The 27,398-nt window shown below is 36.0% G+C and overlaps 1 protein-coding gene across 4 annotated transcripts; it reads right to left on the bottom strand.

Moving 5' to 3' along the window:
* Window positions 1-322: 322 nt before the first annotated feature.
* Window positions 323-27,398, bottom strand: Snx6 (sorting nexin 6). Of its 4 annotated transcripts, XM_083111227.1 has the most exons (13): window positions 27,095-27,398; window positions 26,958-27,005; window positions 22,490-22,594; window positions 21,647-21,757; window positions 20,406-20,527; window positions 18,080-18,203; window positions 17,629-17,833; window positions 15,973-16,088; window positions 14,169-14,351; window positions 12,820-12,837; window positions 9,984-10,047; window positions 4,779-4,864; window positions 323-1,985 (listed from the first exon to the last, which is right to left on the bottom strand). In XM_083111227.1, the coding sequence occupies exons 1-13, from the start codon at window positions 27,098-27,100 to the stop codon at window positions 1,935-1,937; spliced, it is 1,239 nt and encodes a 412-aa protein (XP_082967353.1). In that variant the 5' UTR covers window positions 27,101-27,398; the 3' UTR covers window positions 323-1,934. The 4 variants fall into 4 exon arrangements, with proteins under 4 accessions (XP_082967353.1, XP_082967354.1, XP_082967355.1 ...); XM_083111228.1 differs by lacking the exon at window positions 12,820-12,837; XM_083111229.1 differs by lacking the exon at window positions 26,958-27,005.

Genomic DNA, 27,398 nt, shown 5'->3' with positions numbered 1-27,398 from the left:
GAAAATAACTTAAAATACACTTAAGTACCACTGTAACCAGGCCAGTAGCCAGGATTTTATTTTGAGAGGGGCTCATCCCTTATCAACATCACCATCTGAAGCCGAAAGAAGTTGGGAGGGCAGTGCCCTGAAGATGAATTTCTCAGCATTATACAGTATGTTTAATCCTGCTGATGAAGTAACATTGATTAACACTACAATTTAAATTAGATATTTGTAGGATTTCGGAGGGGGCGTCAGCCCCATTAGCCCTTCCCCTGGTTACGTGCCTGACTGTAACCTTCATACCAAAGCCATTTATTGAGAAGGAAAAATACCATGATTTAATAATAACGTCTCCTCTTTACTTCAGAAATTTTTCTGTACAATATTCACGTAATTTTACCTTCACATAAATACTCAGCATTTTGTCCTTTAACCATGATATAACAAAGCAAATATGACAAACAATGTAATAATAAGACAGGTTTTTGCAAGGCAAAGTATGCTGAAATACCCTTGATTTATAAAATAAAACTTGCAATGAAATACATGCCTACATCTTATACAAGGATTTGTGTAAAATTGTATAGTCCATATTTTGAGCAGGAAATTAATTGATATATCTCAGATTGAAACCATAAGTATTTTGCATGCAAGAGTTTTAGGTATTAAACTTTCAGCTTATTGATTGATTGATTGATTTAGTTTATTTTACTTCGCGTTTTGTGCCTCTTGGCTAATTTGCGAAGATGGGGATGAGTGATGAAATTGATGAATGGACATTCATAAACAATCAAGCCCAAGCGCTTTCAGCTTATTGAAAGTGCCTGTAATCAACAGTTCTGTTCAAATATGTGAAATGAAATTTATACTGACAAAAGTTGCCGTAATATGTTCTTTGTACTAGTGACAAATTAAACATGGAATGACTTAACGCTAAGGCAGGTTTTGGTTATTGTCACGGCCTGCCACAGGATAAACGCAACATACAAACAGTCAAGACAATTATATTTATTCAGGAGAATATAATGCTCTGTACAAATCACCATTCACAGAAAGAACGCATTTGGAATCCCATTGGTCCTCAAAGTGTCATCCGAATCAGTTATCACAACTTTTATTCTTTAAACAAATTTTCAAGAATATGTCCTTGAGTGAAATTTCTACATGTGCATCTTTCAAAAGATAACCTACTTTTACAAAGTACAAATGCCTTTGTACATTCTGTCTTGGCAACTATTATACAGCTTGATTTTTGCATTACAATATACAGTTGTAAAATATAAATACCAATTATTCTCTAATTCTGTTTTGTACTGTAATTCTTATAAACAGACTGTTAGCGTAATAAATTGTTAGTTATTATCACAAGTATACAAAACACTCACATGCAAATAAAGCCTTTCAATACAAACAAACACTTTAGTAAGTCAGCTTGTAACATAAAACAAACTTGGAAACATAATGTTTTGCGGCAACAAGTTATTACTTTTATACAAATATATATTTTTATATATATTATATTTATATGGGCATGTCCTCAAATCAATCATAAGATATGTGTGTATATATACTTATTATGAAAGAAGAAATTACTAGATGCATGTCTAATAATAGGGAACTGTACACATACATATTTTACAAGCCTGCTGATTGTGAATTTGAAACAAAGAAAAGGAAAAACAAATTGAATCGTGCACAATAATAATAATAATTATATCCTGTTCTTCCACTCTGAACCAACACTTAACCAGAACATCCTATGAAACTATTTACAAAGTTTAAATAACCCTCTGAGTGTCCACCTGAAAGTCACCCCTTGTTATAATCTTTGAGCACCGTCCAAATGCAACAATCACAGATCATCTTTATCCGACTTGGAAGAATCATAGACAGCCTGGCTTGCTCAGGACTAATTGTGTCAGGAACCAGATTTGGATTTTCTCCTTCTATCACTCTTCCTTCAACACGGCCAGGCAAGTTTTGAAAAGCTGCACCTGGGCCTACAACAAACATGGTGGGATTACTGGCGAGTTCGAAACTGTAATACAGGGTTATTCAACCAGGAGAGTGCAAAAAGAAAGGCTGCAGCGAGATTGGTGAACTTAGCAGTCACAGGGCGAAGTAGTTCTTGCGTAGGTAAGACACACTAGTGGTGCTGTGTGTGCAAGAAGGTGACACTGAAGCAGAGTTAGGCATTTTACGTCGGTGGACTTTCCACACACCCTCATCCCAAATTTCATCAATATCCCCCTAAAATATTTCACAAATGCCCAATTTACAGCCATTTTGGTTCTAAATTTATCCTTACATCCCCATAAATACAAACCTACACCCACCCAGATGGAAAATTTTGGATAAACCCCTGCTTTATGTCATCAGTGCTCGAAGCGGGGGTTGATGCAGGTTAAGAAAATTTTCATAAAGCATCCCCTCAACTATGATAATTTGCACAGGCATTCCACACCTATCTGCAAAACTCGATAAAGCATCCCTCAGCTAGGAATTTCCACTTTGAGCACTGACTGTCATGATTGCCAGACTAATTCGGCAAGGAACTGCATTCCCGATTTAATGAAGCAGTTCGAATCCACTGATGCCTGTATAGGCTCTGGGGATCGATATCCAAAGATATGCTGTATGGCATCTACAGAAATACCTTTGGATGAATAGCACCCACACTGAATCCTTGAAATGTGCATGTGCATGTAAAACTTTGACAATGCTATCAATTCATGCCATGATGGTTACAGCATGTCAGTTTAGGCATGAATAGTATTCTATTTTATTTCTGCACTAACCATATTGAACAGCCCTGTAAATAATCCAAAACTAATGAAATGTGGAGTGAGTGTAGATTTTCATTATTTTATCAATTATAATAGATGGGTATGGGATAGGAATGCTTGACAGGAAATCTGATTGTATGAGACCTCCACAAGAGAATCACAATGCTGAGATAGACGTGAAGGAAAGCTGGCACTGGCAAGGATAGTATTTGGCTATTTTATGTACGAGTAGTAGTAGCTTTTCTACCTCCATAACATGAACCAGCAACATGTGACTGCATTTAACATATCATATTGCCAAAACTAACGATGATATTTCAGTTCTGTTCATTAATATACATGTGATTTTGACACTCAAATAACAAAACAGTTATACTTAGTGTTTTTAAAAACACTTCTTATAAAAGAAAAAGTCTGCAATATTATTGAAATCTGGCTCTGGAATCCGACAGATGGATGCAAATTGCTCAAAAATTTGCAAGTACTCATGACTAAAGACCTCTCTTGGACAACATGTCACTCACGTCCCACATTTGGAGGAAGGAAGAAAGAAAGAACCTTGAAAAAATGCAAATTTCAGGAAATTTCAGAATTGGAAAGTTGTCCCTAATTGTCACTAAATGAAAATGACGACCTTGTTTAATAAATGTCCATAAATGTCGGCATATTTTTCCAAGTGACATGTCATATGTAAGTTATAATAGCAGTTTAACATTTTACTTTATAAAGCGTAATTAGGTGATTGATGGTGATTACCTACAACATTTAACCTATTTCTGCATATAGGGCCAGTCCAACAACTAAATTTGCAGAATATCAATGCAAGGCAGTTTATTTATTCTAATTACAAAAAATCTTTTAACTGCTGGCTCCTTATTATTGAAGGGAGGAGGGTGAAACTTTAGTGGACTATGGTTACATGTTTGTTTCATCATTTTTGATTAGCGTTGGTAAAGGGCCCGTTGGCAGATGCCTAATTTCCAAAATGTCCTGAAATTTTTAGATAAAACTGTGCTCAGCCCCTTACAATTGAAATCCTAGTCCTCAAAAGGTTAATCATAAGAATGAATGATGATGATATAAATGTAAATGGAGGCTGTTATGCCGACTACTCCGCCACAAGGATGGTCAGGATTGGATTGTTCTGGTCAAGGCTAGGGACAGGTGGAAGGTTTACTTTGGTGCAGCAATATTCCTTTGGGTTTAGGTACCAAAAAAAATTAGATATATCGAGATTTAAGTACATTGGTTTATAAGCAACTTTTCAAGCCATTTGTTAGGAATAAGCAGCTCAAAATCAAGGTTCAAAACACAGGGTTTGTAAGAGGAAAGACTGGCAAAGGGTTTGTTCTAAGAAATGCAAAAATGGGAGTATTTTGTTTCTCCATAAGATATACAAGGTTTTTTGAGGAAAATTATCCATACAAACCAAGCCATTGAACCATGCACCTTTGTTTTCTTAGTTCCAATTTATGGAAAAACAATGATCTTTCTTGCACTTAATCTCCAATCCCTAAAGAAAGATCAACGTCAATTCAAAATTAGTATTCCCAACAAAACAAAGGCTTGCCTTGATTGTTTTTATGATGTTTATGAAGTGTGGTGCGAAAATTTTTTTTTTACAAAAAATCTTACCATTCACTGTAAACTTTGCAACAGATGTGATGGAAAAAAGTACATAATCTATATGACCAAAGGAAAAGGATCTATTTTCAATATTCTCATGCTATATATTACATGCTATAGAAATATATGTTCAGCTTAAGCAAAACTATTCCTTCTCTTAGTGGAATCGGAATTACTTTTATGAAAGCTCTAGTGCATTTTGTAACAAAGTTTGAAATATTGATCATAAGTACGTCTTGCTACAAAAACTTTAATCATATGATTAATTAATTTGTTTGTTAAAAATTTCGGATGGGTGCATCAGCAAATAGGCTATTTTCACCTATCTTAAGATGTGAGTAATCACGTTATGAATAAGTATTAAACAAAACAAAAACTTACTTTAGCATGTTTTAATTCCAATTCCGCCAGATCAACTAGATTTTTTCGGAATGCAGCTACCCGTCTTGTTTTGAAGTCCATCAACTCTAGAATTTAAAAATAAGAATATAAGTTAGTAATCAACCTGCACAAAATCCTAGGCTAAGGATGCTAGGCTAGGGATGCGGGTGCAGAACGTTTGCTTCCTGGTGTACTTCTCGTCCGGTTTCCTCCGTCTCCTGGAATGCTCCGACTTGCAGAGGAGAATTCCACAGGAAACGGAGGTTGCAAAGTACAACAGAACTGGCTACTATTTAAGCAAAGGGTACCCTGTCACCAGACCTTATTTCAGTTGTAATTAGTTGGTGGACCATTGATAGTAGCAGCCAGTGCCGCTGCCAGGATGCAGAGGTAAGTGCTGGTGCATCCCTCAGCCACCTACCCTTCTCCTCCTACTCTTAGTTGGTTAGCTCAGTAAACAGTAAAACATTATCTGACCTTATCTAATTTCTCCCGAAATAAGTGCTCTATCAATATGGTAAAGTAGACGATTTAAGATACTCACAAACTTTAACACTGTTTACTCAGCAATCAGCAATAAAACAAAGAAATCCTTAAATTTTCACAAGCATGTTACAGGCCCTCAATGCATTCCCTGTTTATAAATCAGGTGAGAGAATAATGGTAAAACTACCTTGTGCTCATTTCACCATGCCATGAAGATATGGGGGAGAGGGGGGATGTCGAGATGATTGATCAGCACCACACACTGGCTGCCTTCACCCTTTCCGCAAGGTATCCTTTCTTAGAGGCTCCATTTAAGGACCAATCCTGGAGAAATCCCCCCCCCCCCCCCCGAGATCACCTACCCTGGTGATAAAACCTAGGTCTTGAGCATGGCAATCATGTGTCCTACCAACAGGATCACCGTGCCTCCCCAGATAAGTGAATACATTATTTCATTCAAACCATACTTGTAATAATTGATTGATTGCTACATTTTTCTTTGCTTCTTGTGCTACTTTTGGCTAATTTGCGAAGATGGGGATGAGTGATGACATGATGAAATTGATGAATGGACACTCGCAAACATCCATGCCCAGGCCGGGATTCGAACCCGGGACCCCTGGCATCGTAGCACGATGTTCTAACCACTCTGCCACGGAGACCAGCACATACTTTTTATGAATACATATATTTACTCAAACCATACTTGGTACAAGTTTTAACAATTTCAATTAACACTAGAAGCGCCAGGATTTTTTACTACCTAGAAGTGCCACCTCCGGTCAAAATGACTGGTATTTAAAATTTGACCATTTCTCAAAATGGATATTGCCAATAATCATCTTATTACTAATAAAACAAAATATTTTGTAAAAAAATACAAAAATATCATGAAACCCAGCGATTTTTATTTTCCATGCACTAATTACAACAATAATATTCATTTTCTTAAAGGAAATAAGTTTCCGTCATGAAATTTCACATATTACATTTTTTGCATTTCAGTGCCTTTTCTACACCAGAACCACATTTTCCACAAACATATTTGTTGCACATTGAACAAATGTCACTTGTTTTGTTTTCATTGCACAATGCCACCTGGCATTGGCACCTCTTTCTGGAAACAGAGCCACTTACATTCCGTGCATGTGATATTGATGTTGATAATATTTTATTTGGCTTTGCATTCAAATGTCCTTCTCTCAGTTCCTCAGCTAATTCTATCAAAAAGTAATGTCTCGTAACGTTCCTCCCCGTGACTGCCTTGTAAACTACCCATGCATTTATTGCTGCCAGATCTAAGATATTGTAAAACACATGTACCGGCCATCTACGTGATGAAGCACGGACTGAATATTTGCGTGCCATTTGATCAACAACATCAACACCGCATTTAGTTTTGTTGTAATACTTGATTGTTTCTAGGAGTTTCTTCTGGCTTTGCAAATCTACTTCTACATCTGAATGCACGGAGCTTAGGTTAGAACATTTTTGTTTGGTTTAGCTTGGTATGCACACAATGTAATGTCCCCCTTTTTTAGCAAACATGTTTCATACACTTGTGTTCTAATGTTCACAATTTAATTAGGAATCTCCTTTCTATTTTTCTTCATAGTGCCAATTAGGCTCGTCTTCTTCTCCTTTAGCTTCTCAGCGAGTTTTAGCGATGTGAAATAATTGTCAGAAGTTACATTTCTACCCGCATTTAGATGTGAAGTAATTCTCAACACAACATTTTCAGGTACAGTAACATTATAATTCCTTGATTCATCTTTCCCAAGGTATGGAACGGCACTGCACATGTATTTGGAATGTACGTCCACTAGCATCCAAAATTTTATACCAAATTTGTATGGTTTGTTTGGCATGTACTGTGTAAATCTACACCTCGCTTTCGAAGGAAACAATTGTTCGTCAACTGTCAGATTTATCCCTGGATTTATCCCTCCTACAATTAGCTATAAATTTGTCCCAAATTTCAGAGCACAGTACAAATTTATCAGTTTGTAATCATTCAGATCTGGATGATTTTGAATCGAATCTAAGATATTTCATTATATCCCTGAATCTGTTTCTTGACATAGTTTGTTGAAAGAAAGGTGGCCCCCAAAGTAGTTTTCCATAAAAAATCGTAGTCTATAGAACTGCACCCATACATACACTCCTCTAGCATATAAAATAGCCAGGAAAGCGTCAAGTTCTTGTAATGACAAACGCCAGTTGGGTTGCTGGTTTCGAGCTGCTTCTTCTTCCGTACACTTCTGTATGTGTCGAAGCATGGAATCGTCTACAGTAAGATCTGGGTCCTCGACATCGGATTCATTTTCACTAATCTCCTGTAATACTTTCAAATTTTCCTCTGGACTGAGGACACATTGTCTAGAAAACATGCTTACAAACTGCAGTGTTCAAACGAAACTGAGTCTTCACTTTCTCCTCCTTATCAGCTTCGACAATACGCCAACATATATGGAGAGTCCAAAAGAGAAAGGAAGAATAGGGGTGGAAACTGTGAGTTCAACGTTCCAACCGAGAAGTGGTTTTCCATTGAAATACATTAGCGGTCAAAACTACCGGCAACGGCGCTTCTAGAGTCGTTTTCACGTTCAGAAGACACAATGGGCTCTTATGGGCAATGCTTTTCTTATGGGAAATACGAGCGCGCTGTTGTGAAATTTCTGGATTTACAAATTTAGCCTAAGTAAAATCGGTACCTGCAGTTTTGCAGGAAATTTTGTAGAGAATACGATGGTGAACACAAAAAACTGGTAACTTGCTTACATAATTTTAGATAAATTAAAAACTCAAATTTTCTGTGAAAACATAATTTTTACATTGTTTTCATTCCTAACGTTGAAACATGCCGTAAAATTGAAGCATTCATTATTAAAAAAATTGACACTGTTTTTTAATTGTCATAGGTGATGGTGGTACTCAGAATTTATCAATACTTTAAAGCATATTTGCATTAAAAAATATTCAAATAAAGTATGTGGAGATTTTTTATATGCGTGCAGTAGAAAATGTCGTCGCTGGCCATTTTTTGTTCTGTAATTCCAAGTAAAAACTTCCAGCGACAAAGTTGTGGAGAAAATAATGAAATTATTTTTTATAACCACTCAAAGGTTCCCAGAAATATTACTTCCATGCATTTGGAGTTTCTTTTTAACCCGAACCGCGCGCGAAGTAAGGAGACGTTGTGTGGCCATCTTGAGCTGGCTCACCGCAGCATTCCGGTATCACCACCAAGTTTTCGAGTTATTTTATTTCCATTCAGTAAAAATATGAACTTCATGCAGTTTGTTATAATAGAATTGAAATTACTTAAATTTAATAATTGACAATTATTTCCAATGCTCCTGTTGTGAGCAACATTAGTGCTGTCGCAAATACACGTTGTTTTTGTTTACATTACTGTCGACATTAATACTGAAATGAAGATCACCTTCCAGTTTCCAACGTACACATAAATTCATAGACACCATATTAACCTTTGAAAGGCTTTCCAACACGTGACTAGAAATATGACATGCCTTGCTTGAGTCATTCACGTCTTATCAGTTCACGTGGGCCATAACTCATTTGTTTGTTTGGGTTGCAACTTAAATGTAACCCATGTGCCAGGTTCCCCTTACTTGAGTGAGAGATCTGCTTTGGTCTGTTTAGACTTTTTTCCTCTCTCGAAAAAGTGTTTTCAGTTGTGTGAGCGCTCAGTGATTTTTACTTTTTTAAGTGATTTCTGAAGTGTCATATTCGTGCATTACACTCGCGTGTGTAGTGATCGCAATGAACCATAGTAAAAAGAATAACTGTAACGTTCACAGTATAATATTAATAATAATTACATATAATTATCATTATATATACAAAATATGTAACACCTTCATTGTGAAGGAAGGTCATCATTTCCCGGCGACATGAGCTAGCGCTGTATTGGCAACACTGTGCGGTTTCTCCATAAGCGCCGTTGTGTCTTCTGAACATGAAAACGACTCTAGGTAGAAACACAAATATTTCCATTAGTATTATTTTTTTTGTAAATAATGCATAGCAGTAATAATGTACTGCAGATTTTAGGAAAAGTCACAAAATTTCAACGCACGAAGAAAATTTTTTCTGTACAAAGCAGAAATTGAAATTTGAAAAACTCAAAATTACCAGCTTGGCGCTTCTAGTGTTAAGAACAATCTTGAAAGTTGAGAGGAAAATTTTAGTCACAAAGTTGGGTGACTTTCATATAAAAACTTCACTTTTGAAATTTGGAAACCTCCCAGCGAACCATTTACACTCTTGATTAAGTAGCAGAATACATAAATTGTTTCCGTATTTCACACTACTTTTTCAAACGTGTTTTGCCTTAATTTATTATGCTACATAATATAAACTTATTTATTTCACAGACTATCATGAATATAAGCTTTATGTTTTTCTACAATAAAACAAACATTATAAGGGGAGAAAGGGGTTCACTAACCTTCAGTGAGAATGAATGATGATTAGATGAAAGAAGAAGCACTATGATCCACCCATGACTTTCTTGGATATGTACCCAGAATATTCCACAGCAAGAATGCAACACATTTCTTGATTCAATAGAAGAACTAACATTCTGTCTCAAGCACAAACACATTGAATGGCAACTAAACAAATTTATACATGTCTTACATTTCAAATTCATTCTCATTCATGAAAAAAAGCAATTTAAACCAGTTTCCTTACCTTCCTTTCCCTTATCAGACATCTGCTCAAACTTTTCACAGGCTTGTTGCTGCGCCAATTCAGCCTACAAATAAAATAAAAATAATTCAAATTATTCAATAGTAAAGTGTCTGGAACTGAAACAATATATGTTCACTGCCAGCAAATTCTAAAATGGGGTTACAGGAGTTGGAAAAGATCAATCATTTTCTTTATACAAGGTGGCGCAAAAACATGCATTCTTTTTGCACCACCTGTTATAACTGACAAATAAAAATAATAGTCATAAGTGTCAAGAATCACATACAACTGATCCGCTAACATTGCATGATTCTCTTTATCAGTGTACTGTTCAAGTCTTCAAAAGTTCAGTCGGAACTATATAAGGTACTTTTAATGCACAAGAGCTAACTTGCTTTGCCTTAGAAGTGAAGTGAAGAGGTGCACATGAAATCAAACCTAGTATTATTACAAGGCAGAATTTAGTAATGTTCTCCAAGTAGCTTCCACATAGACATAAGCTTTGGCATTCAAACACTAAATCTAAACACAATTCTTTATGTATACGGAAATATTTAGTGCTAGAATACATATTTATAGCTGCAACGAATATCACAAGGGACAATTTGCAAAATCAACAGAACATATTTTCTCCCCTGTATTAACAATTACTGTAAAGTATTTCTAAGTTTATAAGTACTCGGAACCTCCCATAGAATAGATCTGTCTAAACCTTATCCCCCCTTATCTCTTATCTTCATCCAACTCACCTTACTACTTGCACCCATATTAACACATTATCTGGCTGCTACACTAAAGGTCTTAATGAACAAATGAAGTAGAAGTATTGAACATAATTTTTTGCCCACCGAGTCTTTCCTACTCCCCTTCACAGTATGTGTGTGTACGTGCAAAGTTTTAAGATTTCTCTTCCCCGAACCATTCTTTGCAAAGAGTTAACACAAACTATTTACAAGAATCATGCACACAACTGACCATTAGAAAAATCCATCCTTCAATGCATCAGTTTTACATGTGTTGGCAAGACACGTACCATGCATCATGCAAAAGTAATCAGTACTCATGTCAGGCAGTAATTATAGTGAGAGATTACTACTTGTAGCTACAATATTTCAGAGTAGACACTTTTCACTACATTTTAAAAGAAGGTTGATGTGAAAATCTCTGCTCCATTACACACAAACACATGAGTAGCCATATACATATCCACAATAACATTAAGTATGCATGTAATTGCTGTAAATCTACAAATTTGACAAGAAAAGATTGTTGCAATATGGTCAAACAAAACTACCATTCTTATTGCATAAGCATGTTCTAGCATGTCACATTTATTTTTATTTAATATTTTTTTTGGCCAGAAATACAAAATATGAGATTGCACAATACTGTGTGGTGGGAAAATGCATTTTCCTGAAACATTTTCTCACAAAATGTGAAAACATATGTAAATTGTGAAAAGAACACTAACATAAAATTTGCAATTCATTTGCTAAGGACACTATCCAAGTGTAGATCACCCTCAGTGTTACATAAATCACAGCAAAACGTTGGATAAAAGACTTATGTAGAAAAGAATAAACTTTACAGGTTGTAAATTTATATTTTAGGAAGTAACATTTCAAAATCAAGATTTTGTTCACTATATCTCTGAAAGTATATTTTATATGTTAAATTTATATCTGAAATTCAGTTCATTTTTGTGCTGAAATTTTGATTTCTTTATTAACTACATGTGTGTGTGTACTGATCATGTAATGGATTATGATAAAACATACGAAAGGGCTAAAATAAGTATAGATATGTTTTTCTTCTTTATTTTGTGGTAAATGATTACGTAAAGACTTGACAGGTGACAGACTTCACCCTGTAGTTGGCACATTCGACAATATCGAAGATAACGTGTCTCACTACCATGCTAAAGGTCCCGGGTTCGATCCCCAGCCAGTTCAAATCCGGGAACTTTTCTAACGTTGGAAGCACCCCCGGTGTCAAATTACATGGGTACCTGGGGGGTAAAGGTGGTCAGGGGCATGGTGCTGATCACATCACCCCCACTCATGACCGGATCAAGAAAGTGTGGGGCCTTACCCCTGCACCCCCTATACGCCTTCATGACGTGGTGCTAAGCACAGGGGAACACTTTACCTTTTACTTTTTTTTAAAAAACTTTCTCACATAGTACGAGCTGAATAATTGAAAATTGCCTTGGTTCCATTCAAGGGGTGACCTTTTATTGCTAAAGACTGTTTTCCTAATATTGATGGTCACTAACCCTAGGTTGGATCACCGTCAATGAATGAATTGAATTATTTTACTTCATGTTTCTGCCACTTTTGACTAACTGCAAAGGGACAATCACAAACATACATGAAAAACAAAAACACAAGCCTCACAAAGGAATATACTGGTCCAAGTTCACACACCAGAGCCTCGCTAATCTGCAAACTGCAAAATGTAGTCCAGGGTGTACTATGTGAAAGTGAGGTTGACATTTGGGTTGCTGCAGAAAAGGTTATCCCTTACACCATGGTTCACTCCCAAAAAAAAAGTATTTGAAAAATGATGCATTTAATGTCAAAACAAATACATCAAAGTATGCTACATTAGATTATAAATTCACAAATAAAAATGGCTGCCTGAAAGAAAACTAGCCCAAGCTCTGCTGCAACTAGTTAATCTGGAGAGGAGCCCACACATCCGAAGTCGCCTCTCATTGCATGCTGCCATGCCAGCAATCTTAAGGAAGCAGAACACAAGCAAGTGAAGCTATACAATAAAATACAAACTCACAGCTGATAAAAGTTGCTATCTACCTAACAAAGTGGGTACTTACATCAGCAACTTCCAGGGCCTTCGAAAGCAGAAAATGTTAAGCATCAGAAACATTAACTACTTACTAACACCATATATGCATTAAAAGTTCATAATTGTTTTTATATATAAAAAAAAGAACTAGTTGTAAATTTTCCTGGCATTGTACTTAAGAGGCAGTGGCAACAGATTAGTATACCATATTACTAACCTCATTAGATTAAAAATAACTTCATACCATGTATTGTTAGCATTATAAGTGAAACAAAAAGACATGTCTAGACATGCACCTTAAAAATGATCTGTTTTCAAAACATGTAGGCTGATCCACTGACAGCGAGAGACGAACTGGCTAGGCATGATTTCCTGGTATCTAAGGAGTTCTAAGTTTTTAATCCTTTACCTATTTTGCCCAATATAACATTATTCCTTTCTTGAAAGGAAAAGTTTGAAAACTTCTTTTTGAAGATTCATGATTAGGTATTAGTCTTATTTTACTTGTAGAGTAACATCTTTGTATTCCACTGTAAAGGAAAATTTGTTGTGTTTCCACATCCAACGTTGCAAACATGACAAGTATCACGAGGACAGTAGAAGATGAATTGACAAATCAACCAGAAGCTTGCAGCCATAACTGCCAGTGTGGAAGAGACTAGACTCACTAAATAAAAGTGTTAGGTCTAATGTACCACGCCATGTAGAATTCTCTCTCTAAAATCAGTTGTCTCCGATTCTGTTACTGTCTCTTCTGACATTTTGGTATCATGTATATCACAACATGACCACTGTGGGTATAAATACAGTTGCCAAGGATTTGTTCAGAAAATGTCCCTACCGAAAACTTTTATTGCTATTATATTGTTGTGAATAACAAAAGTAAAATATTTCAGTCAATGTCACTCTCTCCATCCCAAGATAACAGTTCCATTTCTCAGAGTATGATGGCTCCAGAAATTAATGTTACGAAGCAGACAGCCGCATTTCATTCAGCACACTTGTCACTGTTTCTACATGACCAATAAAATGAGAGCTTTCCTCTTTTCTAATTTACAGTTGTTACAAGGAACGTAACACTTTCCTTGATGTAACATTTTAGGAGAACACATCAGACATTTATTTGTAATGTGAAGATTATCATCAATATTACAGTTATAACAATAGGAGAAATTTAACAATTTAAAATATTAGGTCCACAAATGTGACTATTATTTTTGGATAGAGGGAGAACTAAACAATACAGAAGAATGAAAGCCAAATATATTGTGCTGATTATATATCTTTCAAACATCTATAAGAGTAAAAGTTTACAAATTAACCAAAAATAAGGCATTAACATTACATTAAAAAAAATATATACATATATATACTTACAGCATGAACATCCTTGTTCTTAGTCCTAGCCCTTTCCAGATTTTTATTCGCATTTTCATAATTTGCTAAGCAACGTAATCTTCTGTATAGTAACTTTTTCGCAGCGTTTGAATCCCTCATGTAATACCTCAATGTATCAGACAATTTCAGATCTTCATCAGAGGCTACTCGACCTTCGATTTTCTGCAACAGAAACAGTATAACAGAATGAGACTTATGCAAGGAAAGGATTATGTTATACAGAGAAACAGTGTATGTGAAGAGTTGTGAATTAAGCATAAGGGCATCAAAATGATTAGAAATGAGGTGCTTTGAAACAGAATTGGGAAATTATTTTACAACGGAAACCCAAATATTAATTTTTTCACCTTGGCCCCCCAAAAACTTAAAATGTTGCTCTATTGAATACAAGAAGTGTATTTTAAGCATGTTTGTGCCATAGTTATACATGAAGCACGTCCAGAAAATAAAGAAAAAAAGGCCAACATGCATTCACATAATTTTTATCTTACAAAACTTCCACTATAAATTAATTACCCTGTACATACTTTACTTTAAAACACAGTTGCTGCCATTATTCAAACACTTATTAAGTCTGGGAACCAGTTTCTGTATCCCAGTCATAGAACTCTGCCCCTGCCTGTAAAACAAATCATGACTACTACTTTTGACCCATCATCTTAGTTGAATGTTTCTTTAGGTGAAGAAAAGTAAAAGTCGCTGGGTGTGAAGTCTGGACTGACTATATGGTGGATGGTCCAAAACATCCCACTTGAAGCTTTCAGAAGTGCAATGGTGGCATTCACTGAGTGGACCCAAGCGTTGTCATGAAGCAGGATGCTGAATGTCAAATAGTCCCTGCCATTTGTTTTGAATGGCCCGTGAAGTCCTTCCAGGGTGACAAATATGCAGCACCATCAATTGTGCCAGGAGGCATGAAGTATGTTTCCAGGAAATGGAAGCCATAATTTCTTTTACAGGGTGGGGGGGGGGGGGGGGGGAGAATGGATAAGGTGCCATTGAGTGTTGCTGGATTCAGGCATGTGGTGATAAATCAACGTTTCATATCCAGTCACACTGGAGTCCAGAAACTGATCTTCCTCTGTGTAGCACGGGAAAAAGTTGAGCACTGAACCCATCCGTTTCGTTTCGTGTTCGTCTTGTTAACATTTTGACCCACCAGCACGTACACAATTTTAATTTCATGGCCACAACCTCATGAATTGTGGTCTACATACTTCAGGAAATGCATACTTCTACTATATTCTCTGCGTGAATTTCTTAAATTCTGTGAAGAAGCTTGTCACAAATCAAAGACAACTGAACGGACCTTTCTTTGTCATCAACATTAGCCCTGCCTCCTGAGAATTCACACCATCACTTTGTCACATGTTCTCGATTCATAATGTTCCCACAAGCAGCAACAATTTCACTGTGAGATCTGTTGGATACCTCCCTCACCTTTTGTGTTGAGACACAAATCAGTACTGCCAAATGAATGCAAGGAGAAAAACATAAGGATCAAGCTCAAAGGCAGTGTAACCACATACTCACAAAAAAAAATTACTTTTGGTCTACATGATATGTACCTTTCCTTTTCTCATGAATATAACGAACTTTTTATTGTTGTATTCAACTACCAAACAGCTACAACATAATGTGATCAACAAAATGCTTATACTAAAACAGTAACAATCATTCATAAGATTTGTGCAAATATTGCAGGATATTAATACCTAACTGTTCTAAGCTGATCATTAGAAACTACTTTAAGTTCCTAATTGTACAAGAACAGCAAACTCACCCGAGCTTTTTCAAATGTCTCTGCAATTTTTGTTAAAAATTTCTCTAGATCACTATTATCTATTGTTGAAAGTTGTATTAAACCTGATGATATCTTGATATACGTGTCAGCAACATCTGTAAAAAATAAAATTTCATTTAACTCTTACTTACTCATCCTGTACTTTTCTACTTGATGGGAAAGTAAAAAAAATAATTGATTGGAAATAACAAAAAGAGTTTAGTTACCTAAGAGCTTCAAGAAAAAAAGTAATATTTATTGGCAAAAACTATTCAGTTATACTTTTCACATATCAACAGCATACAGGGTGGACAAAAAAAGGTAACCAAAAGTATTTAGACAGTATTTTGGTTACATTCATCGGGCCACCTGCATATTGGAGAATATATACAGTGGAACTTCAATTATACAATTTTCAGGGAACTATGACTGTGTGAAAATGTGTAAAATCTGGAAAACGTAATAATATGTTGTGAACAGAAAAGTATAATGTAACATCTGTTAATGTACAATCAGGGTTTCACTGTATATAGTGTATCCACAAATATCCTTGGTAATTAACAGGCACAATTTTGTTGTGGTAGATATTACGCATTGAATGCAGGTGTTGAGTAACAAGAGTTCATGGATTTGCAATTTTCATTGCCATGTCATGTTTCACTGCCATGAAGAACAGTAAGTGGTACATGAAACTCTTGTGTGGCATTCTGGTCATTCAAGAATGTAAATGGACACTATGGCATATAATACCTTAGACAATGGAAGACTTGATTGATTTCTAGTTTTTTATGGAGTTTGTTACAAAGGTTTAGTGGCAAGTTTAGGTCAAGGAATAAATAGTTTAAGATTATGCAAGTTTAGGTCAAGGAATAAATAGTTTAAGATTATGTGGTGCATGTCATTTAGATATGATCTTGACACCTTGCGTATAACCTGCGTGTGATTGGATACACAATGTGTCTCAAATGGCAGAGATCCCATGAAACATAGCTTGCGCATTGTAGAATTTGCCAAGACTGAGCATTGAGACTACTACTTATAGGGTTACATCTTTTTAACCCTACTGTCCAAGAATCTGCAAAGATTACGCCTATGCATCACTGGTGGTGCCATTCCATTGATAACACTGCAGACACCAATTTCAGTGCATAGGACTATCAGCAGTGATGCTATGCTCATTTCTAATCACGTGCCTGCACACACACATATTTTATGGATGGAACAATAATATAACTTTTTTACAAACCGTAACAGTACACATATTGAAAACTTGACAGTACAGCAATTCAATACAGAATGACCAACATCATATAAAAATACCAAAATAATAACAAAAAATAACATTTTTTGTAGAAATATATGATTAATAAATTTTGCCTGTAACTTAATGTGCTGTATCATTATCAAATATTAACCACTATTTGTAATTACAGATCTAATCCCTGTAACACAAATAGTAATGAAGTGTTGTCTTTTTCTTAATAATGTTGCCATTACTCCATAAGCAAAGGTCCTAGGATTGAGCCCCCATGGAAGTAATTACAGGGGTTCTGATCAAATATTAATCCTCGGTAACTTATTTAAGCATAAAGTGGACATACACGCTATTGGCCTTTTTGCCAAAACAAAACTAATCTTGGTATTAAACTGGCTTACCTTTATGTCTTTTTGTCATCCTATCAGACTTTGCAGTGGCATCCTTCAAGTGAGAGTGGTACTCTATGAGGAAATTCTTCTCCTGCTCAAAGAATTCATCAACGTCCTTCTGAGTTGCAGAAAGCAACAGCTCATCGGTTGTCTTCGAAAATGACTTTACTACTCCATGAAAAATCTCCATTTTGTTCTTCCCCCTCACACACAGCTGGAAAGAACAAAATTCAAACCAAAATGTTACATTGTAAATTAGTGACAACGTAGGAATGATATGATGTATAAACGAGAACAACATGTTAATGTGACACAATTATGTATTAACTCTATATAAAATTATTGCATGTTAAAACTTGCAATTGTAGGATTTGTAGGACAGCACAAAAAAATATTTTTCCTACTTTTGAACTAGATTCAATCTTCCTGCATAGCATGCTGAAACAAAAAACACACTTACGTCTTGATCGTATTCTAGAAAAACTCTGAAGTTATGGTCATTCCTAAAAACTGGATGATTGGCAAGACGGCAGAGGAACACTTCATGCATTGCTACTGTTTTCTTGAAAGTTGCTAGATATTCCCTGGAGACAGAAAAAGCTATTAGTTTAGCTATAAACTGAAAATACATTTGGTATTAAAAACATTGCAACAATAAAAACAGTTTCTTCACTCCACATATATGGGGTGCGTAAGTAGAATTGGCGCGAGTTTAAACAGGAAATTACAGATAATACAAGATTTTCTTGATCCATGTTTTTCATTCCAGATTGGATGATTATGAGTGGCCTGAGGAGTGGAGAAGGAAGGTGATAGTCTACTCGATCTGCGCCGGGATGATGCAGTTGGCAGATCCAGACTTTGATGTGGAGGCCGAGGCTAAAAAACACAAAATCGAGCTGAACAGAGGATAAGTAGTAAAATTTTCATTTCAAATGTGCAACAACTCACTCATTGACAATGACCCCTTCATCTCATCCATGAGATTTCTCGACGTCTGAGCGATTCTGAGAGCACTGTGAGGCTGTGTTTGAAAGAAGATCTTCGCTAGAAGTCCTACAAGATGCAGAGTGGACAGCTTCTTACTGAAAACATGAAAATGACACTTCTCGTGAAGAGCAAGAAACTTTTGCACAAAATCAAGGATCCTCTGGAACCAAACATGTGATATTTTTTTTTCTGATGAGAAAAACTTTTACCAGGATCAAGCACACGACATATGGTTGGATGTGAGACCTAAACATGTGCCCAGTCATGTAAACAAAGTTTCCTGTTCACACCATGGCCGTCGGTGTCATCAGCAGTGACGGCCATGTTATGACCCCACACTTCTTTGAAGAAGGTCCGAGAGTAAACCAAAATGTTCTGGTGACTGTAATCAAGCCTTGGATTGAAGAAGTTGCCGTAGGAAGAACATACGTGTTCCAACAAGATTCTGCACCAGCACATATGGCTGGAAAACTCGGAAGTGGCTCAAGGATAACTTTCTTGACCATGTTACCGTTGATATGTGGACTCCAAACTCACCTGACTTCAATCTTCTTGACTATTATGTGTGGGGGCGAGATTGAAAGGATCACTAATAAGACTGCCTGCAACAATAAAGGTGAGCTGAGGAAGAGAATCTGCCAGGTATTTCAAGATTTATCTAGAGGTTGTAAAATGCACCTGTTCTCGCTTCCAGGGTCAGCTGGAGGCAGTGATTGAAGCTGAAGGTGGCTTCAGTGAATAAGTTTGATCTATAAAGCATTACTTTGCTCTTGTTTCTGAAAGTTTCAATAAATGTTTAAAATTAGAATTTGTAGAGATGTTTTTCCTTTATGCATTTTCCACTCCAATTCTACTCACACACCCTGCATATATTTGAATTCACTTAAAATATTTAATAATTGAAATTAGGAATATTCCTTTAAGAAATACCGTGGAACCTCAACTTTAAGATTTTCAGGGGACCAAGCTGAAAAAAAACTTAAAATGCAGGAAAATGTAAAATCGAGGAACGTAAAATCGGGGTTCAACTGTATTTTTTTACATCTATTTTACAGAAGGTAATTAAGTTACTAGGCCACATCCTAATAGCATTCTAAAGCTGGGTCCTTTATTATTTACCTGGCAATATATATTTAGAGGAATCCCACTTTTGCATTCCATGATTTTATATTCTCATAAAATACATTAAATCTTCCCTGTCCTTAAACCACAAAATAACTTATTTAATGTCTGTTAAAATTCTTAGCTTCAGTCCCCTCAAAAGTATGTAATCAAGGTTTCTGCTATACTCTTTATTCACGTAGGGGACTTTGAAATTAATAAATAATAACACCACTGAAAGTTTGCGGTTCAAAACTGGCAGTGCATGGTGATATTCACAGTTTAATCTTTCATATAATCATTCCCATCATTACAATAACCCTAAGATGGAAAAAGTGACAGCCAACCAGATACACACAAGTAGAATGTTTGGAAATCTGCAGAATAGATTGTTTAAAGGGGTAAAGAGACTAGTTTAGGTCAACTGAAACTTCCATAGCTGTAAGAGTAAGTTAAACACGAGAAGTAATAACAATGAATTTGTCATGTTATTTTCTGGTGCTCCTGTATTATTTTAGGTACATAGTAATGAGGATGAATGATGATTATATGAAATTGATGAAAGAACACACAAACACACAGAACCTTTCATGACACACTTGTCAAGAGACCACCCAACAAGCTTGGCCGCATAACATGAATGACAAGCAAAAGATATGTGCAGCAAGGCACATTCATCGCAAGCAGGCACTTACGCTTCTAGCTCCTGTTTCATTTTGTTAAATTCCTCCTTCGTCATTGTTCCCTCACCTTCACCCAACTTCTGAAGCTTTTCTCTGGAGGCATCAAAATCAGGCCGAGGTGGTGCTGGAGGAATCTAAGGGAGAGTGGGAAGTTTTACACAAACTTACAATTTGAGAACACTTTAAGAGATACCCCTCGTTACAGTGCTGGGTTTCAATTGGGTGATGATATGTACAAGTTGTACACACAGGCAAAAATTTAGTTTTGTTATACCACAAGTGAAACACACCTTAAAATTTCTACAATTCATATTCCTTTTTGGTAGACAAATCACGTAATGGTAAAAATCAAGATGCAATGCATGATTCAAGGTTGTTTTCAGGAGAGTGGTGTAAGTTTAGGAATTTCAGGGTTCTTTTCAACAGATCCATAACATGAGCAACTTTGGCAAATCAGAAGGGTCCTTAAATTGGAAGTTTGGAGAAAATAATTTGTGAATTTAAAGTCAAATTAAGTATTAATACACAAGAAATCATGTTGGTGTATAGTAGGTTGCTCAAGTAACCTGCTTATAAGCAAACTGTTGTATCAAGCACTTTTCTTGCACGGAAAACATTTTATGTGTGTGCAGAAGAGTCTGGAAATACTAAGGCAATCAAATTTAAGAATCCCAAACTACTCAAAAATGTACAAATGGCTAATACTCCAAGGATGAAGAAAGGTAGTTACAATGTTAAGAGCACCAAACCTGCTTCACACAATCTTCAAATAAAAGAACAATAATAATAAAAAAACGTAATTTCATGCCATGTATCATCAGCATCATAAATGGGTTAGAAGAAAAATGTTCAGACATGTAAAAAATTCTTAACCACTTTTGCCAAATCTTTTCTTTCTCTAACCCTGAAGCATACAGGTGGGTTTGAAAATCTGGACCAATTTTAAGGTACATGTCTGGATATTAGTCCTATAACTTACTCATGATTACATAACTTACTACTCCCATTAACATGTATAAGCAGGTTGGAAAAATCATTCAGTATAAACGATGCAGTATGTAATCAGGAGATAGCAAATGTTGGTGACATTTCTAATCCACTACTCCTACATAATTATTTATCATAATGATACATATTTTACTTTGATTCAATATTCCTGAGCTTCAGAAACCATACAAATTTATACCTTGCTTTTATTTTGTTAAGATGTACTAACACTAGAGAAAAAGAATGGAGTTCCTGCATTTACTTACAATAAAACCTCCATAATCTTCATTTTCTTCAAACCTATCGTGGAGCCACACAAATTCTTCATGCTGACGGACTACAAGGAATTCTGGCTTTTGAAATTCTGGCAAGGTTGTCTGAAAAGAACATTTACAAAAAAATATTTAGTGATGGCATGATTCAAAGAATGCAAATACTCCCTCTGTCCCATAATTATTGTCCGGTACACTTTGTTTGTTGTCTCATAATATTTATCCGATAGGCAAACTGTGACATTTGTGTATACAGAAGAAGAAAATTAAACACGGGAAAGAGTCATACAATGTTATTACTCAAGGATCAGTACAAATTTGCCGATCAAGTATCCAAAAGAACATAAATAAAAAGTCACCATTTTGGCATACCGGACTATAATTATGGGACAGAGGGAGTAATTAATAAAACTAACAAAAAATTTAACTTGAGATAAATGGATGGTCCTCTAACCACAAGCACATATTGTTACCTTAGATTTAACGCTACACGCTGATCACATCACACTGATACAGGGAAGAATTAGTGGGAACTGAGACCAAGTAGCTTCATTTTGGAGATTAGGCAAGTTTGTATTTAATGGAAGGATCTTCATACCTTTCTTCACCAATGAAATGATATTACATTTGGACAATTGGGTTTCTAGGCAATAATGTCCAATAAAAACCTAATTATTCACCTAGCTCATTCATGTTGGTTTATTTAGAACCATTTACTACTTCACAATAAGGCATCTTAGTTTTGTTCCAATCAACGCATAACACACAGTGAAAGAATACCTGTTGAAACAGCCAACACAAAATAAATATCCAAATGGTAAAAACTAAGTTGCTTACCTTAGTATGGACAGTGAATTTCACTTTATCCTTTTCACTTAAGGCATCTGATATGTCCACTACTAGAGAATTGTCTGTGAGATCTACAGTTTCTGATCGCCCAGGCTAAAAGTGCAAAACATCACTTAATTATTCTTTGATTATACAAATTTTCAAAATTCACAAACATATTTGTTGAAACTAGATAATACTCATCTTTACTCTAGTTCTCATAACACTACAGGAAACTCAAGAATTCAGCAACATTAATATCAATATCATCCTCATAAAATGAAGGTTGAGTTTAATTAAGGTAAGATTTTACAATACCGGACCATTTCCCGATTTCGTTCATATTTCGCATACTTAATGATTTTGGGCTACTAATCATGAATCTGCACTTAATATTTGCGGGTCACGTGTAGAAATTAAAAAAAAGGGGGGTCTGCAACTGCAACCGACAATGCACGATTGCTCATTATTTACCGGATTATATTGTTTCTAATACTGAAAAAACGAAATCAAATTTCTATTCTACTTCTTATACTCACAAAATACGTAGTCCTGATGAAGTATCCAAGGTTAACATGTGGTAGTAACGTGTTGAAATTGTTATTTGGCATGTAGAACTTGTAAAATAAGCTTTTCAATTACCGCAATCGTTCTCCGTATACAATAATGGAAACCATTTTTGTTACAAATCACTTACATTGCCACACTGTTGCTTTTACTCTTTTGTAATCTGTGTGGAGTGAGAAAGATGGGGACTTTGAAGGTAGGAAATAAAGTTATTTCTTTCATAGGTTTTTCTTAGTAAATTTTAATTGGGTACATATTAATAATACAGGCCATTCGTTCATATTTTGCATATTTAATATTTTAGGACACTTGATCTCGATTTTGTAGTTATAATTTGTCCCTCCAGTGCTACGAAACTGAGATTTTTTTTACGGTGCACCACACACCATTCACACATTGCACCACAAACTATTCACGGTAAGGTTAGGTTACGCAAACAGTTACAATTTGGGGTTGTAATTTCCTTCTTTCAGTATTGGAAACACATAAATAATGAGCAATCGTGCATTGCCGGTTGCTATCACGGACCCCCTTTTTTTTTCGAATTTCTAGACGTGACCCCTAAATATTAACTGCAGATTCGTGATCAGGAGCCCAAAATCATTAAGTATGTGAAATATGAACGAAATCGGAGAATGGTCCGGTATTGTAAAATGGATATGAAAAACAGCTCAAAGTAAATACACTTGAGTAATCTAACGTAAAATAAGCATTTAAGTATGGTACTCATCCCAAGCCTCAGGAAGATGATTCAGAAACATTTAAAAACATGAGCATGTTTCATTGATTAATTTGGTGCTTTAAGTCCACTTTATGCACAGTAAGGCTAATCGGGACTGGACCTACAGTTTATTGATTGATTTGCTGTATTTTACTTTGCTTTTTGTGCCACTTTTGGCTAATTGATGGCGATGAGCAAAATTGATGAATGGACACTCACAAAACCCATGCCCAATCTGAGATTCGAACCTGGGGCCGCTGGCATCATAGCACGATGTGCTAACTACTCCACCACAACAGGGGCTGGCGGATCTACAGTTTAAAGTTGGATCCGATCCTCCACTGGGTATCGAACCCGGGACCCTTGATTACAAGGCAACAACACTACCCCTGTGCCATCGGTGAGGCACAACATGAGCATGTTGTATGCTCACTGGTGAACCTTGTCTCTTATGTACTTCACAGCCGCTCTATAAAATGCTTGACTTGGGATGATGTCCATTATGCATTTGTATATAATTTACTTGGATCACAGTCATGATAATGTAATGACTTTTGAAAGTTTTATGTGAAAATAAAGAATGCATTTAGAATATTGGGAATGATTGTGGAATCAGGTGTCAAGTTTCAAGAACCTCTTGTGTTAGAAGATGCAGAATGTATTAATTTACAAACAAGTATGGTGTGTAAAGTAGATTGTACTAGCGACCATGCTCGTAAGCCCCCCTCTGTTGAAAGTATTATTTTCACATGTAAAATGTTGTATACACATACAGAAGGTGAAACAAAGCGTAAAAATACTAAGGCAACCAAACTTTAAATATAATTAGTGATGATGTAAGCCCGTAGGAGTGCAATGATAATGCTAACAGCACCAAACATGTCCTGCCTAACCTACTCATGTAAGCATATAGGGGGGATTGAAAAAAATTGTCAGCACAAAGAGTGCAAGGAGAATAATAAAATTTGTCATGTGCTTGCACACAAGACTAGAATATGAATCATGTACAAACTCATAATGGTATCAGAATTATGCAATCAGAGCCTGGGTCTTTGTGCTTGATGCTCCTTTAGCTTGAAGTTTAAGTCAAAGCCATAGCACTACATACAATCTCTCAGTATCAAGCCCAGGATCCATAAATTACAAGGTGATGACCTTACCTCTATGCCATCATGATGGCCCTCATCCTTTTTTTATATGTTAACATATTATGTACAATTTTGTATCAAATTTAGAATGGCTAATAAACAACTGTGATATAAAGTTTTGCTGTACTAAATATATATTTAGCATATAGTTAGTGTGCCCAAGATTCAAGTAATTTACAACCATGAACAACACTCCACTTCTTACAAATATTGTAAAATAAATAATGTTTCACTTCAGTCCTCCTCTGTCACTTTCATTCATCCTAGAAGACAACTGAAAAATTTATTCTGGTAACAGTTAGTTATATCGGAGACACATTAAAATCGGATATTGTGTGTTTCGCATGGTTCGTACTTACCAATTGTGTATTGTGGAACATAGTTCAAGGTGCCATTATGCTTTTTACACGAAAACAAACACAATTTTTTCACATAGAGAGTAGTTTTTTTTTTTATTCCTTTTTTTTTTGCTTCCATAACAGACAATATGGCGGGAAGAGGTTGACTACCGTTGTAGGTATGCAGTGTTTCCGGTACTAGTTCTGTATAGTGGAGACACCTATTTTTTACATTGCTAACGTACAATTCTGCATTGTAGAACATTTCTTTAGGTGCAATAAAGAATTTCTAATGGAAATAATGTCTATTTCTTACATTTACGAATACTTACTGTTCTTCCATTTCCCAGTTCTCTAACATGCAATATGGCGACAGCGTACTGGTTCATCGTGCGATGTGGCAGTGTTTTGTAGATTTGGAGTGTGAATGCAGTGTTAAAACCTTATTCACCGAAAAATACCTAATTTCGTGGCCGGATTGGAAATTATCCTAATACCTCGTTAGCCCCACAAACCATCAACGTTAGCCCCACAAACCATTAACGTTAGCCCCACAAACCATTGATGTTAGCCTCACAAACCATTGGTGTTAGCCTCACAAACCATTGATGTTAGCCCCACAAACCATTGATGTTAGCCCCACAAACCATTTCCGGTAAGGTTAGGTTAGGCAAATAGTTAAAAACTTCACGATGCATCCTCGACACATCATCGTCTTGCGAAAACACGGCATGGTTTGCAACACTTATTGAGGGTTATGTCATCTAAAACACGGAACATCATGCTCACATGCAGAAAGGAAATGGCAGCAACAGCAATTCCGTGTCGGAGAGATATTTTCCCAGAAGAAAACATGAATTGGCGTTGAAAAGGATAAAAACTACATTCCCGAACCTCAACAATGCTACCGAAAATGATTTCCGTAAGTACTTTCTTCTGTAAACAGTAAGAAATCAGTCTCCACAGTGTTTCCAACCATCTTCACCGAAAAATACCTACCATCGTATTCTTCACGTGTGCAAATTGTACATTATGCATGGGTAGCTGACAGATAGCCCCATGAACCATTTACGATAAGGTTATGTTAGGTTAGGCAAGCATAGTAAAAAAAAAAGAAGGGTTGGAAACACTGACAGGGGGTTACATCAAACGTATGCAGCATTCGGTTCACGTAGCGAAAGCAATGGCACTTGTGCGTCGGCGAGATATTTCTCTTGAAAAATACATGATTTCCAGGTCAACCACGATGAAAGAAAATACCTCGACGAACGTTGGTAACCTTAGAGAAACTCATTTCCGTAAGTAGTTTCTTCTGTAAAAATGAAGAAATGTGTCTCCAATATAACGAACTGTTACCTTAATTCTGCCTGTCTCAGATTTCGCATACCAAATATATAGAGTTTTACGCAACAAATCACCTTGAAAGGAAGACTTCAAGAAATGTAAAAGCAACAGGTTACATACACCGTTCTTCTACCACGAAAATATAAATGAGAAATAAGCCTTGCACTAAGTAGTACAATGCAAGAGAATGGAAGATTTTATGAACATACAGCAGAAACATATATAAAATATGTGTCAGGAGAAAAGGAATGCACTGTCTGCAATTTATCTTAATATCTTCGTAACTATGAGCCCGAAATTGTAGCTTCAAGAAGAATATACGTGCAACACGATATTGCTTAAAACTGAATCTCTCTCACCTTTCTGTTATCATCATTCAGAAGTTCTGGACCATCATCAATCCCGTCCTGCAACATTTAAAAGAAAACAAATTAATAAACGAAGGGAAACAAACAAAATTTGCATAAAACAATCTTAATTTACTACATCCACCTACCATCATGGCTGCTTGCTTGATAAGTTCACGTGACCCGTAGAAGACGACTGAGATCTGTCAGATAGGAAGTATTTAGCAGAATGTCCTAACCATGGAACTGAGTAACTCCAGGTTTCTTTCGTATGCGCCTCTTCATAAATTGTAATTAAGTTGTTACAAAAAATGTAACTGAATCATGTACAATTTATAATTTCCTAATCAACAAAGTTCAAGCACAAAACAACCGCCGACTACTAAAGAAACAACTTTTGGCTATTTTCTTCGTAAACGCCCCTAAGGACACCACAGACGTGGAACCATGGGT

Source organism: Lepisma saccharinum, chromosome 25 (assembly GCF_977018435.1).
Source record: "Lepisma saccharinum chromosome 25, izLepSacc3.1, whole genome shotgun sequence".
Taxonomy (NCBI): Eukaryota; Metazoa; Arthropoda; class Insecta; order Zygentoma; family Lepismatidae; genus Lepisma; species Lepisma saccharinum.
Note: the sequence above shows the minus strand (reverse complement) of the source record. Positions and strands in the feature narration are given on the sequence as shown.